The sequence below is a fragment of the Copadichromis virginalis genome, linkage group LG23 (assembly GCF_057382275.1).
Source record: "Copadichromis virginalis isolate Kocher_CV1m ecotype Utaka linkage group LG23, C_Virginalis_male_GT1.1, whole genome shotgun sequence".
In the NCBI taxonomy this organism is placed as follows: Eukaryota; Metazoa; Chordata; class Actinopteri; order Cichliformes; family Cichlidae; genus Copadichromis; species Copadichromis virginalis.
Window position 1 is genome coordinate 18270035 of NC_140639.1, and position 16143 is coordinate 18286177.

At 40.7% G+C, this 16143-nt stretch overlaps 1 protein-coding gene across 1 annotated transcript; it reads right to left on the reverse strand.

Moving 5' to 3' along the window:
- Window positions 1-1830: 1830 nt before the first annotated feature.
- LOC146680587 (NACHT, LRR and PYD domains-containing protein 3-like) lies at window positions 1831-15698 on the reverse strand. Its single transcript, XM_085447193.1, has 12 exons — window positions 15464-15698; window positions 15271-15312; window positions 11137-12931; window positions 10302-10475; window positions 10025-10192; window positions 9584-9757; window positions 8990-9163; window positions 8588-8761; window positions 8194-8367; window positions 7740-7895; window positions 3147-3193; window positions 1831-2981 (listed from the first exon to the last, which is right to left on the reverse strand). Exons 1-12 carry the CDS (start codon window positions 15696-15698, stop codon window positions 2452-2454), a joined length of 3843 nt encoding a protein of 1280 aa, XP_085303319.1. The 3' UTR covers window positions 1831-2451.
- Window positions 15699-16143: the final 445 nt, after the last annotated feature.

Genomic DNA, 16143 nt, shown 5'->3' on the forward strand with positions numbered 1-16143 from the left:
TCCACTCTGTGCAGGGGCAAAGCTTATTACATTTTTTGACTGTAGAGATACAATAATTTTACTGCTGTAAAATCCAAATTTTGTCTTATTTAAAATATAAATCTAATATAATCTGCTTCTTAATGTATGTTCTTTAAAATACAGCTTGTGTTTTTTAATATATTATAATTATAATAATTATTATGTGGACATGCATATTAGATCGTTTTTTAGTGAAATATAATCCCTCCAGAAAGGCAGGAAAAGCCCGGAAACTTACTTTAAAACTAAATATGTTTCTAAATACTTTAAAACTAAATATGTTCCCTAAAACGGTGACAGAGCTACAGACCCATGACAGCCTTACACAGGTAGCCAGCAGCTATGACCAGCACTACTTGTGCAGTTAATAAAAGGACAGGTAATGTTTGTCGCGCTGCTGCACACACAGCACACTCGTTTGTTTCAGTTCGTCAGTTGCCACAAGACAACTTACCAACGTGTACGTAATAAGCTGATACTCCTGGGTGCTATACACTACAGTTTACGCTGTACACCTACTTACTGGTTTTGTCGCATCAGTCTGTGTCTCTGAGTTAACTTGTGTTTCTCCTACAGCTCCGGACCGCTAAAAATGCGTGTGCTCTTTGTGAGCTCGTTCCCGGCTCGTAACCAGCGCGTTCTGCCGTCAAGGGCGATCATTGGTTAAATGTGATCATGTGACTGATGCAAGCCAGATCCTTTTATTTAGCAAAACTGTGATTAATAGTTAAATATTATTGTTGAGGGGCACAGACAGGACTCCGCACGCACACACACATAAAAAAAAAAAAGAATATTTTTTTTAAAAAAGTTGCCTCAACAAAAGGGCACTTTGGGCACCCATCAGGAAAGGGGCGGGTGCTCAAGCCCCTCTAGCCCCCCCCCCTCTGCACGTGCCTGCAACAGGTGATCCTGGTGATCGATATATGCATTTTTTTTCTTTTTCTGCTCATTCTGTTTGTTTTTGTTTTTTGCCCTTCTCCCCCGTCCCTCTTCTCAGCTGTTTTTCTTTCCCTCTTTCTTTCTCCCCTTCTTTCCCCCAGTCAAGTCTGTCCCGTATTCAGCAAGTGAAAATAAAATAAACAATAAAAGGTGAATCAAATGGACCATTACGGCAAGGCTGGGATGGTCAATTTGGTAAAGTAAATCCATTGGCCATCTTTCCTTGCCTTTAGACAATAATTCTGATGGCAAAAGAGCCAAACGGGACAGGCAAAAAACAAAACAAAAAAATAATAATAATCTAATGAGTGAAAATGAATCAAATTGAATGTTCCTTGTGTAAACCTTTCTCACAGAAGATGGTGCCCCAGTTAGAAATACTTAGCTGCTGATTTACAAACAAAACCAAGTATCCTTTTTTTTAGAATCTATAGAGCACCAAAGAAGAACACTGATTTCCTTCAAGATCAAAATGATATATTTGATATCAAACTTGATTCTGTCTATGATGATGACAGAGTGGTTAAACTGATTCAAATGACTCATTTCTCCAACTCACATCAACTGATTTCATTGTGAAACTCAGACTTGTGGAGCAGAACCCCAAACAATAAAAAGCAGATTTAAAAACACTTAAGCCATCGGTGTTCATTAAACTGACATCATGCAGTTCAACTTCTGACCAGCCGAGGGCGATAAATCACCATCAATGAAGAGTTCATCATCAACGACAGAAGCGTGATAGATGCTGAATGTCTTTAATATTTTTACACTGACTACATTCCAACATATATATCCAACTGTGATCCAACATATTGCAGACAATTATACTTTTTTATGCATTTATTAACAATTAAACTTGTCTGATTTCCAAAAATGTAACTTTGTTGATGTTTAATGGCACAGAAAGCCAAATGAAAATGTGCTAAGCTATATTTTTACGCTTGACTGGATCCCTTGTGCCTAAAGAGGAAAACATCATGCTAAGAATATTGCTCATAATAACATTTAAAGAATTAATAAAAATCTATTTTTAAAAAAAAGTTATCAATTCATTGTATACTAAATAGGTAACCAAACTCATGAATTACAGAGTTGACCTCTGCATGATAACCAATTCAACAGTACGCGCTACTCTACTAATATGTGTGGTACACTTGAACAGCCCATGATATTTAATAGACAGCGTGAGAGTCTGTCTCGTTGGAGCAGATTTCCTAAAAGGCTGGTATCTTTCGAATTCTTTTGCTTGCCGTAGTGAGCTGAGCTTGAGCTACACAACATACTGATATTCACTATGAAACTTTATGTGGGAAATGACAGAAAAACAACACATTGATTCTGGAACAAACGTATCATCCATTTTTAATGATGTAAAATATCATCTGGTTGATCAACAAGAATCAATCAGCATGAATCTGAAAACATGTTGAGTGGAAGAGACAGACATGTAAAGACTGAACTATCTGTTCAACAGTGTTGTTCTAACTAAACTTGGCATAGACTCACTGAGGAACCAGGAAAGACTGTAAACCCAGGATAAAGAGTTTCAGTGAATGTGGTTTTGAAGGTGTGGAGGTGGATCAGAGTATCAGAGGAGACTCTGTAGAAGGACAGAGTGCCAACAGGACAGTCCACATATACTGCTACTCTGTTAGAGACAGAGGAGGAGGAGATGAGTGTTTTAATCTTGTTGTGCCTGACAAACTGACAACCATCCTCAGAGCAGCTCAGACTCCATGACTGATAATTAAATCCAAAAACAGAGACAATCCCACCTCTTCTCTCCCTGATGCCTCTGTAACTCACTGATATCTCAACATTTCCTCTCCACTCGACTTCCCAGTAACAGCGACCAGTGAGACCATCTTTGCACAACAGCTGAGGCCAACCATCAAATCTGTCTGGATGATCAGGATATGACTGAACCTCCTCGACATGTGTCACCTTCCTGTTGTTGTCAGACAGTTGGAGTTTTCTGTTTACGGTGTTCGTGTCGATTGTGAGTTGACAGGAATCTGATGGAGAGAACACACAATCCAGCTGCAGTTATTGATCCATCATCTGTTCATTGATTGACACTTTGATGATGACACCTGACATCCCAGATGTGAATAAGTGATGTGAAGATGGTTGAATGTGTGCTGCTTTGTTTTCATAAATCACATTAAAAACACACTTACACTTCTTCAGACCTGGTGTCAACCAACGGACTCCAGCAGGCTCCACCCTGAAAGGAACAGAGGGGTCAGACCAGAAGACTCTCTATCAGCATGCACACATGGACATTATATCGCTCTCATACACATACTGTTAGACACTGATAAAGGAACAGTCCAACATTTTCACCAATACACTTCAATCTATAGGGTCAAAGTGTACCCTTTGGCCTTTTCTACCTTTTCTGTTCCATTGTGGGATTGTCGTCACACAAGATTCTAAATATATATATATATATATATATATATATATATATATATATATATATATATATATATATATATATATATATATATAGCAGCTGGATAGCATAGTAGGAAGACTGCATGCCTAGGCTAGACCCCCCCCCCCCCCCCCCCATTGCTAAATCAAGCCTACTGCAGACATGAGAGATATGAAGTCATACCGGCTCGGGCATCGCCCGGATTAACAAGGTCTGCATCAGGTGTTGGGGAACCAGTACCCCCTGGTGAAGGTGGCTACTTGAACAAGACAGCATTGGTGGGCAACAGATGAAAACAGGGCACTGTTGGAATACTACTACACAAGTAACCCCAGCAGAGGGAGTTACATGAATACAGTGGTCCCAGTGGTAATCGGAGTGCTAGGTGCAGTGACTCCCAAGCTAGGCGAGTGGCTCCAGCAGATCCCAGGAATAAGATCTGAGATCTCTGTCCAGAAGAGCGGAGTCCTAGGAACAGCTAAGATACTGCACAGGACCCTGAAGCTCCCAGAGCTCTGGTAGAGGACCCAAACTTGAAGAATAGACTGCCCGCAGTGGCGAGAGGAGAATTGTTTATTATTATTATTATTATTATTATTATTATTATTATTATTATTATATATAATTTAATGCACGGCTCCACCATTTTAATGAACAATGCATTTATAATAAGAACATTTCAAGTGGGAAGGATATTGTATGATCATCATGATCCTTTAGGTCTCCTGACTCATAAAATTTAGAGAAGTGCTGCATCAATTTTGAGGGAATAATCCAGACATGCCATTCACCAGCCACATGTATTAGTCAGGTGCAATGTGTGTCAGGCGGCAGCCAGGAACGGAGGCCCTGACAGACCAATCCCTGGCTACCAAGACTAGCAATTGGGTCATGGAATTTCACTTCTCTGTTTGGAAAAGAGCCTGAGTTAGTGCATGAGGTTGAGAGGTACTGGCTAAATATAGTTGGGCTCACCTCAAGGCATGGCTTGGGCTCTGGAATAAGTTTCCTAGAGAGGGGCTGGACTGGTCTGGAGATGCCCTTGGTGAGAGGCAGTGTGTTGGAGTGGGTATCTTAGTATCCCGTCAGCTTGTTGCCTGTATGTTGAGATTTCTCGCATTGGATGAAAGGGTTTGTGTCCTGCAACTTCGGGTGGGAGAACGGGTCCTGACTGTCATCTAAGTTTATGCACCCAATGACGGTTCAGAGTACCCAGCCTTCTTGGAGTCCCTTGGCGGGGTACTTGAGGGTGCTCCACCTGTTGCTCTTCTGGGAGACTTCGATGCGCATGTGGGCAATGACAGTGAGACCTGGAGTGGGAGGAACAGCCTCTTGGATCTGAACCAGTTTGTTGTTTTGTTGTTGTACTTCTATGGCCATATGTTCTGGGAATCCTGGCACTGTGGAATGTACAGGGTGGGCCATTTATATGGATACACCGTAATGAAATGGGAATGGTTGGTGACATTAAAATCCTGTTTGTGGCACATTAGTATATGTGAGGGGGCAAACTCCTCAAGATGGGTGGTGACCATGGTGGCCATTTAGAAGTCGGCCATCTTGGATACAACTTTTGTTTTTTCAATAGGAAGAGGGCTATGTGACACATCAAACTTAGTGTTAATGTCAAAGGAAAAACAATGGTGTGTTTGGTTTCAATGAAACTTTATTCTTTCATGAGTTACTTACAAGTTTCTCTTTGTTCTAAGCCATTGACATGTTAAAGAGGTTAACACGTGAGGAGCGGATCGAAATTGTGTTGATATCTGGTGAACGCAGTAACCGGGTCATTGCAGCAGATTTCAGTGCAAGACACCCTACGAGACCACCCATCTCCCATGCTACAGTTAGCAAACTGCTTGCTAAGTTTTGTGAAACTGGTTCAGTGTTGGATTTGCCAAAATGCGAACGCAAGAAAACTGTCACTAATGAAAAAACATCAGTGGCTGTCCTAGCTTCATTCAGCAAGAGCCCACAGCGTAGCACTCACTGCATGTCACTGGAGGGTGGCATTAGTCGAACATCCCTTTGGCGGATATTAGCTACTCACAAATGGCACCCTTACAAACTCCAGCTACTGCAGCATCTCAACAAGAATGACCCAGATCGGCCCACCGAATTTGCAGAATGGGCAAAACAAAATTTGGAACAGTTCACACAGAAAATTTTGTTCAGTGATGAGGCAAACTTTTATGTGAATGGTGAAGTTAACAAACAAAACCACCGCTATTACTCTGACACTAACCCACATTGGATGGATCCCTCCAAGACTGTTGGAACAACAAAAGTGATGGTTTGGTGTGGTATATGGGGTACAACGATAGTGGGTCCATTCTTCATCAATGGAAACCTCAAGGCCACTGGATATTTGAAATTGCTACATGATGATGATCTTTATGCACTGAAGGTGGCACATTCCCTGAGTTTTTCCAGCAAGATGGTGCACCACCACATTATGGGTGCCAGGTCCGAGCATTCCTAGATGAACAGTTTCCTGGAAAGTGGATTGGTCGTCGTGGGCCAGTTTTATCTTTGGGGTCATCCGAAGGCAATTGTCTATGGTGTGACGATACGAGATGTGCAGCACCTGAAACTATGGATACTGGATGCCTGTACTGCCATTTCTCCTGCGGTGTTGCTATCAGTGTTTGAAGAGTGGGAGAAGAGGGTTGCATTGACAATCCAACACAATGGGCAGCACATTGAACACATTTTATAAGTGGTCAGAAACTTGTAAATAACTCATGAAAGAATAAAGTTACGTTGAACCGAGCACACCATTGTTTTTCTTGTGATATTACCAATACGTTTGATGTGTCACATGGCCCTCTTCCTATTGAAAAAACAAAAGTAGTATCCAAGATGGCTGACTTCTGATTGGCCACCATGGCCACCACCCATCTTGAGGAGTTTGCCCACTCACATATACTAACGTGCCACAAACAGGATTTTAATATCACCAACCATTCCCATTTTATTAAGGTGTATCCATATAAATGGCCCAACCTGTATAGAAGCAGCAGGTATGCCACATGTAAAGCTGCCACTTTGTATTTTTGGTCAGCCATGCTAGGAGGTATGCTGTAAAAATGTGTTGTAGGGTTCAGAATGCATCATAAATGGTTTTTATTAAACAGTTAATTTTTTTTTAAAAAATCTCCTATAGGGAGACTATTAATAATAAATTAATTAATTTTAAAGAAGTTTAAAAATGAACTAAATGTCATGACTGGGCAGCCAAGCACAGGTAAGTGGACCAAAATGCAGACACCACACGGAGGCTCGGAGGTATAGTGCAAACGAACAATTTATTTGGCACTCAAAACTGGCACGCAATGAAAGAGGTGAATGAAACAAAACACTACACGTGAACTAAGGGCGAGAGGGAAAACACGTGACCTCTGAATATAAACTACCTACTAAACTAATGCAAAGCTTCATGTTAAGGTACTAAGAATCTATAACGAAATACACACTGTGACTGGCAAGAACTAGAAGACAAACTATTACTAGGGATGCTGTGAATTTAAACAAAGCTATGAAACACGAGGCTTGGCTAGAACAATCTCCACAATAATTGTCGAAACAAGAAAACAAGAATCACACCGCGTGTGCCGCAGCAAAGTCCAAAGGCAATAGTCTCTTTAGCTGGCTGGGAAAAAAACAGCCTGGGCACAATACTTGGGTATTTTCCGGAGCAGGCACACAAGGTACAGGATTACAGCGTTTCTCTCTGAGTCATTGTCTGGGTAGAAGGTGAGGCTTGGAGGGGTATAGAGGTCCGGGTGAGGCTAAACCAGTTCGTCTACTCTCACTGTGAAGTGTTGGGCAGGGAGGCAGGCAGGTGAGTAGCGCCGAGAATAGAAAACAAGCCAGCGACGGGAAGAAGAGAGTTTGCTGACAACAAGATCCAATCCTCTGAGAAGGTGGGTTAGCTGACATTCCGGCAAAGAATGTTTGAGAACGCTGGTCTTAAGAGCCTGCCAGCTAATTACACACAGGTGCCATAAACTAGGGGTGTGGTGACTCTGCCCAGTGATGGATTTACTGGCACGCAGGAAAACCCAGCACTCACCTGGACGATGACACTAAATTTGTATAATCATCCATTAGCTATAGCAAGTCAGATTTTATGATACGAAGAATGATCTTTTTCTTCTTAAATCATTTCACCTGCCTCAAGACTTTGTGCTAATCTAGAATAATATATTAAAGGTCCTCTTCTATAGAGAGATTAATCTAATATTAGTTAGGGTCAGAGGGAGATACATACAGAGGTCTGTCTAAAAAAAGTTTTAAGCACTTCCTTCTTTATCAGATATTCTCACCATACCTGAGAGTGTCCAGATCTTTTTGTCCATCTGAAAGAATTCCCAAGTCACCTGGATGATTGTGGCTCACATCCACTTCTCTCAGAGTGGAGGAGTTGGAGCTGAGAGCTGAAACCAGAGAATTACCGCCTTCCCCTGTGATCAAACAACCTGAGAGACTGCAGACAAACACACACACACACACAAACACACACACACACACACACACACACACACACACACACACACACACACACACACACATATATATATTTAGTAGTTTTCTTTTGTTTGTTTGTTTTTTTCCTGAAAGAATGCCATTCATCTATAGACTCTTTCAAGAAGAAGGCCCAGCAGTGGTTGTACTTCTGGCTAATCTAAAATCTCTTTAAATGGAAATTCTGTTGTTTCTATTTATTCTGTTTTCTAGTGTCAGGAAAAACCTGAAGATAAAGTTAGAAAATTCTAAATACTAGCCTAATAATTTCCAGTGTACAATGTGGACTCTGCAATCCAACAGACAATAGCTTTACTCCTGAATCCTGCAGGTTATTGTTACTCAAATCAAGCTCTCTCAGGTGAGGGGCCTCTGAGCTGAGAAGTGAAGACAGAGCTTCACAGCTTTTCTCTGACAGGTTGCAGATGCTCAGTCTAGAAAAAAATGTACAAAAGCACACTGCTTTAAAAAGACATACATGGTGCAGTGAAGTGATCAGCAAATTAGCAGTATTTATGCAATTTATGTAGAAGCAAGGCAGTTCACTATCATTTAGACTATAACGAAAAGATAAAACAACACATGGACATATTGTCACAGAGTTATGTACTCTCCATGTTACCTATGCTAATGCTACTTATTACTTATTATGACCTCAAAGTTTCCAGTTTCCAGTGTGGACTCTTCACTTCAGCACACATAAGCGTTACTCCGGAGTCCCGCAGATTGTTATTACTCAGGTCCAGCTCTGTCAGACTAGAGAACTGTGAGCTGAGAACTTCAGACAGAGCTTCACAGCACCTCAGTGAGAGGTTACAGCCACTCAGACTAAAAAAAAAAAGATACATGCTGCATTTATAAAAGACAACATTAGGCAGTATTTACATGCTGTTCAAGAAGTTAAAGTTAAAGTTGTAGCAGACTATTGTGACTTAAGGTGAAATACTGAAACTACAAAGATGCAAAAACATGAAAATGACGCTGACTTAATTTTTTTTTCAGTTCTTATTGATTACATTTATCAGTTAAGGAAATGAGAATGTTGATTGATCTGACCTGAAAGTTTCCACTTTACACTGTGGGCATTTCATTCCAATAGAGAGAAGCTTTACACCTGAATCCTGCAAGTTGTTGTTACTCAGGTCTAGCTCTCTCAGACTAGAATGTACTGAGCTGAGAATTGAGGACACAGTTTCACAGCTTCTCTCTGTAAGGTTACAGCCGCTTAGTCTGTGGAAAAAATCATAATAAGGAATATATGAACAGAAAGTCAAAACTTTATTAATTTTACAGCAGATTATTGATTATTTCTGTAAACTTATAAACTGGAATCGCATCTGTAACCGGAAGGTCGCCGGTTTGATCTCTGGGCTCTCTGTCCTGGTCGTTGTGTCCCTGGGCAAGACACTTTACTCTACTTGCCTACTGGTGTTGGCCAGAGGGGCCGATGGCGCGATATGGCAGCCTCGCTTCTGTCAGTCTGCCCCAGGGCAGCTGTGGCTACAACTGTAGCTTGCCTCCACCAGTGTATGAATGTGAGAGTGAATGAATAGTAGTATTGTGAAGCGCTTTGGGTGCCTTGAAAAGCGCTATATAAATCCAATCCATTACTATTATTATTATTAAATATCAAAATATTGTCTTTCTGACCTGAGAGTTACCACTTTACAATGTGGGGAAATCATTCCAACAGACAGCACCCTCATTCCTGAATCTTGCATGCTGTTATAACTCACGTCCAACTCTCTCAGATTAGAGGACTGCGAGCTGAGAACTGAGGACAGAACTTCACAGCTTCCTTCTGATATGTTACAGACCCTTAGTCTGAAAAATTATGAAGATGAAAACAAGATGAAAAAAAAAGTAATATTGGTGTTCAAGTGTATTCATGTTGCAGTAAGATTTAACAGGTTTAACAATATTTTACACTGGCATTCTTATTGATTTGTGTTAACAACACAAAAATGTGTTAGCACACTATGATTTAGATTGAAATACTACAAATGCAAAGCTAAAATGACACATAGATGAAATTAACTCAATTCATTATTTATGTCAGCTGGTGAATAAGAGACTATCACTTGATATGACCTGAGAGTTTCCAGCTTCCAGTACTGACTTTCAGCACACAGAATTTTCATTCCTGAATCTTGCAGGCTGTTATTACTCAAGTCAATCTCTCTCAGACTAGACAGCTGTGAACTGAGAAATGAGGACACAGCTTCACAGCTTCTTTCTGAGATGTTACATCCACTTAGTCTGAAAAAATTTAAACACAGGAAAAACTTACTGGTTATCTTTGTCAACTGATTAAAAAACACAGACACAAAAAATAAACAAACAAAAAAACAAAAAACGAGAATGTGACCTGAGAGTTTCCAGTTTCAAGTTTGGACTATTCACTCCAGCAGATAGAAGCTTTACTCCTGAATCCTGTAGGTCATTGTTACTCAGATCCAACTCTCTCAGATTGGAGGACTTTGAACTGAAAACTGAGGACAGAGCTTCACAGCTTCTCTCTGAGAGGTTACAGCCACTCAGTCTGGAAATAAAAAAAAACAAGTAAAAGCATAGTACGCACTAGCTGACAGTTCTTGCAAGCAAGAAACAAAACAAACAAACAAAAATACCCATGATAACCACTTTCCTGTTGGTGTAAAAACAAATCACATAGACCAAACAAAACCTTATATGGCAACCCTGGGCATTTGGTTACTTAGGAAGAGAGGAAAGTTGTGGGAGTGACAACAGTGAGTTTTGGGATGTGAGAGATCACGTTTAGCATATTTTGAGTGCATAGTTAGTTTGTAGTGTAGTTGGTAAGTGTTATAGTCATGTTCTTTCCTTTGTTTTGTTTGACAAAACAATAAGGGGACTACTGAATGTCACAGTTGCTGCCAAAAGCCGCAAAAGGCAGATTTAAATGCAAATGCTGTCTCCAGCTGGAAACACGAGGAGTGATATACCTCTTGTGTACATTCCCCCTCTGTCTTCTGCTAGACAGGAAATTTTTCTTCTACTGCCATTTTATGGGGGTTTTTGTGTGTTAATACAGTAAGTCAACAAAAGATATGTGAGGTTGTGCCGAAAATAAGAATACCAAATAAGTCAAGGTAAACAGTTTTTAAAGGAGAAATTCAAAAGTAGTGAAAGATGGGCAATTCTACCATCTATTTCAGAGGGCTGATTACATATTTACTTACAAAGCTTTTTTGGAGGTTTTGACCACTGGCAGCAGTCTCAAAAGAGCCTCTTCTGAAGCAGAATATTTCTTTAGGTCAAACACATCCACATCTTCTTCTGATGACAGTAAGATGAAGACCAGAGCTGACCACTGAGCAGGAGAAAGTTTATCTGTAGAGAGACTTCCTGAACTCAGGGACTGTTGGATCTCCTCCACTAGAGAACAATCATTCAGTTCATTCAGACAGTGGAACAGATTGATGCTTTTCTCAGCAGACAGATCCTTTCTAATTTTCTTCTTGATATACTGTACTGTTTCCTGATTGGTCTGTGAGCTACTTCGTTTCTGTGTCCACAGGCCTTGTAGCAGACGCTGATTAGTCTGCAGTGAAAGACCCAAGAGGAAACGGAGGAACAAGTCCAGGTGTCCATTTGGACTCTGTAAGGCCTTGTTCACAGCACTCTGGTGGAGATATTTTAAATTCTTTTTCCCTAGTGACAATCTAGACCATTTTGAGGTTGCTTTTTGTTCTTCCAGCAGGTTGACACAAGAGCTGATAAAGGTTAGATGGACATGAAGAGCAGCCAGAAACTCCTGAATGCTCAGATGGACAAAGCAGAACACCTTGTCCTGGTACAGTCCTCTTTCCTCTTTAAAGATCTGTGTGAACACTCCTGAGCACACTGAGGCTGCTCTGATATCAGTGTCACATTCTGCCAGGTCTGACTCATAGAAGATCAGGTCACTTTTCTGTAGCTGCTCAAAAGCCAGTTTTCCCAGTAACTCAACCATCGTCCTGCTCTCTGGACTCCAGTGTGGATCCATCTCAGCTCCTCCATCATATTTGACATTCTTCACTTTTGCTTGGACCACCAGGAAGTGGATGTACATCTCAGTCAGGGTCACAGGAATCTGTCCTCCCTCCCTGGTTTTCAGCATGTCCTCCAGAACTGTAGCAGTGATCCAGCAGAACACTGGGATGTGGCACATGATGTAGAGACTTCGTGATGTCTTGATGTGGGAAATGATCCTGCTGGTCTGCTCCTCATCAGTGAATCTCTTCCTGAAGTACTCCTCCTTCTGTGTGTCAGTGAACCCTCGGACCTCTGTCACCCTTTCAACACAATTAGAAGGGATCTGATAGGCTGCTGCAGGTCTTGTGGTTATCCAGACATGAGCAGAGGGAAGCAGGATCCCTCTGATGAGGTTTGTCAGGAGCACATCCACTGAGGTGGACTGTGTGACATCAGTCACAGTCTCAGTTTTTTGAAAGTTCAGAGGAAGTCGACACTCATCCAGCCCATCAAAGATGAACACAACCTGGAAGTCATCAAAGATTCCTGCTTCTTTGGTTTCAGTAAAGAAGTGATGAACAAGTTCCACCAAGCTGAACTTTTTCTTTTTCAGCAAATTCAGCTCTCTGAATGTGAAAGGAAACATGAAGTGGATATCTTGGTTGACTTTGTCTTCAGCCCAGTCTAGAGTGAATTTCTGTGTTAAAACAGTTTTTCCAATGCCAGACACTCCCATTGTCAGCACTGTTCTGATTGGTTTATCTCTTCCAGGTGATGCTTTAAATATGTTTTCTTGTCTGATTGTTGTTTCTGGTCTGTCTGGTTTCCTGGATGCCGTTTCAATCTGTCTGACCTCATGTTCATCATTGACTTCTGCAGTCCCCCCCTCTATGATGTAGAGCTCTGTGTAGATCTGACTCAGAAGGGTTGGGTTTCCTGCTTTAGCGATCCCCTCAAATACAGACTGGAATTTCTCCTTTAGCCTAGCCTTCAGTTTGGGCTGACATTTTTGAAGAACTTCTAAATGAATAAACAGCAGATAACAACACTGTCTGTTATGGAGCACTTTACATAAATAATTCAACAATTCAAAACAACACAAAACCCCCCAGACTATGACACTATAAGTTTCTGGACACATTGTCAGTTGGATTGCTGACTGTGAGTGCTCCTGGTTTCATCTTGTTTCTGAATTATTACTGGCCAGTTATTTGCAGATGAGTAGCTGAAACATTCTGAGATTTAGAAATAGTTTGTATCCTCAGCCTAATTTTTGCCTCAGTAGTTTCATAACAAAATTCAGTGAATCACTTTTTCCTTTTTTTCCTGTTTGTTTGTTTGTTTTGGTAAGGGGCTTAACACTTTTGTAAGCAATATCATTTGGTTATAACAAATATCCCACAAAAATGACATAAGGAGTTTCCTCCTCTCCTCAGAAAACCATGAAACTGATCAACTTGTGTTGCAGAGGAATATCTTTCCAAAACCCTGGCCTTAACACAATTGAAAATCTGTTATGGTCAGGCCAGTATCAGGAAACCAAATAATTTATTTAAACTTTACCTAGCCAAAAGCGTGTTGATACCAACCACAAGTGTCTGGTTAAGGTACAACATGCTTATGGATATTTAACCAAATATCAGTGGGAATTATTGGATATTTTGATCCTGTATGTATACTTTCAGCTTGTGTGGATCAGAGGCAATCCAAATTAAATTCAAACTTGTCCACTCAATTCTTGTTTTATAAATTAATTAAATTGTATAGTATGCAATTATTCCACCCTGGAAAAGAACACCTCAAATAACTCATTTGAAAGCTCAACATTTCCATGCTATCCATTACCAATGATCAGCGCACGTAAAGTTTTGACCACAACTGTAGTTTGTCTATGTTTAATTATCATGTTGTTGTAATTTTTTATGCCATCATCCAAGGAAATTCAGAAACAAATAAGAAACAAAGTACTTAAGATCTCTCATTCTAGAAATGGTTATAAAATCATTTCTACAGCTGTAGGACCCCAGCAAATGACAGTGACAACTATTATCAACAAATGGCCGGCTGACCAAAATAACCCAAAGAGCGCAGCAATAACTCATCCAACAGGTCACACAATATCCAAAGAATGCAAGCCTCTCTTAACATTAAAAAATGGCCTGCATGGCAAGATGAAAAAACTTTGTTTTTTCTCATTTTTTCCAGAAGACTTTTGGGTAAATACTCTGGGGGACTGACAAGACAAAAGTTTAATTTTTGGAAGGAATGTCATCAAAATCTGGTATAAAAGTAACACAGAATATCAGAAAAGGAACATCATACCAACAGTAAAATATGGTGGTGATAGTGTGACTCTCTGGAGCAGTTTTGCTGGCTCAGGAACTGGAAGGTTTGCTGTCATAAATGGAACCATGAATGATTTTCATCTGTTCTTGACCTCAAGTTGATGCACACTTGGGTTCTGCAGCAGGACAATGGTCCAAAACATACCACCAAGTCTACCTCTGAATGGCTTAAGAAAAACAAAATGAAGACTTTGAAGTGGCCTAGTTGAAGTCCTGACCTTCAACCAACGATCTGAAACTTGGACCCATCAGATCAAAAGCACAGATTTAGAGTTGTGTCTGCTACTGAAACTCTGTGTGGGATCTATTTCTGAGGCTGGTGACTCAGATGAATTTATCCTCAGCAGCACAGGTGACTCTTGGTCTCCCTTTCCTGGAGCGGTCCTCATTTGAGCCAGTCTTGTCGTAGCCCTTGACAGTTTTTGCGACTGTACTCAGGACACATTCAATGTTATATCAATTCTCTGAACTGACTGACCTTCACTTCTTAATGTAATGATGGACTGTCATTTCTCTTCACTTAGCTGATTGGTTCTTGCCAAAGTATGAATTCTAACAGTTGTCAAAAAAGGCTGTCAGCTGTGTACCAACCTGACCTCTGCAACACCACAATTGACAGTCCCAACCCCATTAAGAAGGCAAGAAATACTGACTACATCATAAAACTGAGGCCAAGAGTTTGTAGCGCTGTCAACAAAGCAAGGGGTGGCTACTTTGAGGAATCTAAAACATAAGACATAGAATTCTTTATCAATTTTTTCTTTTCTATATAATTCCAGATATCTTGTTTCATGTATTTGATGTCTTCAGTATGTATGTACAATGTAGAAAATAGTAAAAAAAAAAAAAAAGACAAACATTGAACGAGAAGGTGTATCTAACCTTTGATGATGTTTTGGAGTTGTAGGCGCAGCTTAACTATAGCTGATGTTGACCTTCTAAATTAATGCACACTGAGGCTACAACGTCCCCTCGCTTACCACTGATCCCTTACACAAACCACTGAATGCTTACCTTGTGATGAAAGTGATAAATATGCCTGGGCTGAGGAATTTCCTGTTGGAGGATAGTATACATTGAGAGGAAATCTATACTTTAAGACAATATAAACAGGTTATTTTTCCTCAAACATAATTTGCAGAGGAAAGATATAAAGTCACACTAACAGTGTGAACTAAGGAGTTTTCACATCTCTTTTTAAACTTACCTTTATTCATGTTCTTTAAAGTTGTCCTTGCTACTTCAATGACATGGTCAGTAGTATATGTCTGCACCATTAAATCTACAGTTTTCAGTCTGTCTGCGTTCTCCAGATGGCACTTTTTGATGGATGGAAAATCACCTTTTGTTGCATTCTGAAGGTACCAGTGGAAATGCTTTAGCTCCACCTCTCCCAGATTCTCCAGAATGTGCAGTAGCTGCTCCTTAACAGGTATTTCCATCTTTGAGATATAAGAATACAAAAAGAGAAATACACAGAATTGTTGATATTACAAAGCAGCTGCAAGTGTCTTTTGACTTAAATATGATGTATGGTCAGTTACATTAATCATAAATGGCCTGCATTTGTATAGTGCTTTACTAGTCCCTAAGGACTCCAAAGCGCTTTACACATTCAGTCATCCACCCATTCACACACACATTCACACACTGGTGATGGCAAGCTACATTGTAGCCACAGCCGCCCTGGGGCGCACTGACAGAGGCGAGGCTGCCGGACATTGGCGCCACCGGGCCCTCTGACCACCACCAGTAGGCACCGGGGGAAGTGTCTTGCCCAAGGACACAACGTGTCTTGCCCAAGGACACAACGACAGTTCGTCTTGTAACCTTCCAATTACAAGACGAACTGCTAACTCTTGAGCCACAATCGCCCCCAATAAGACC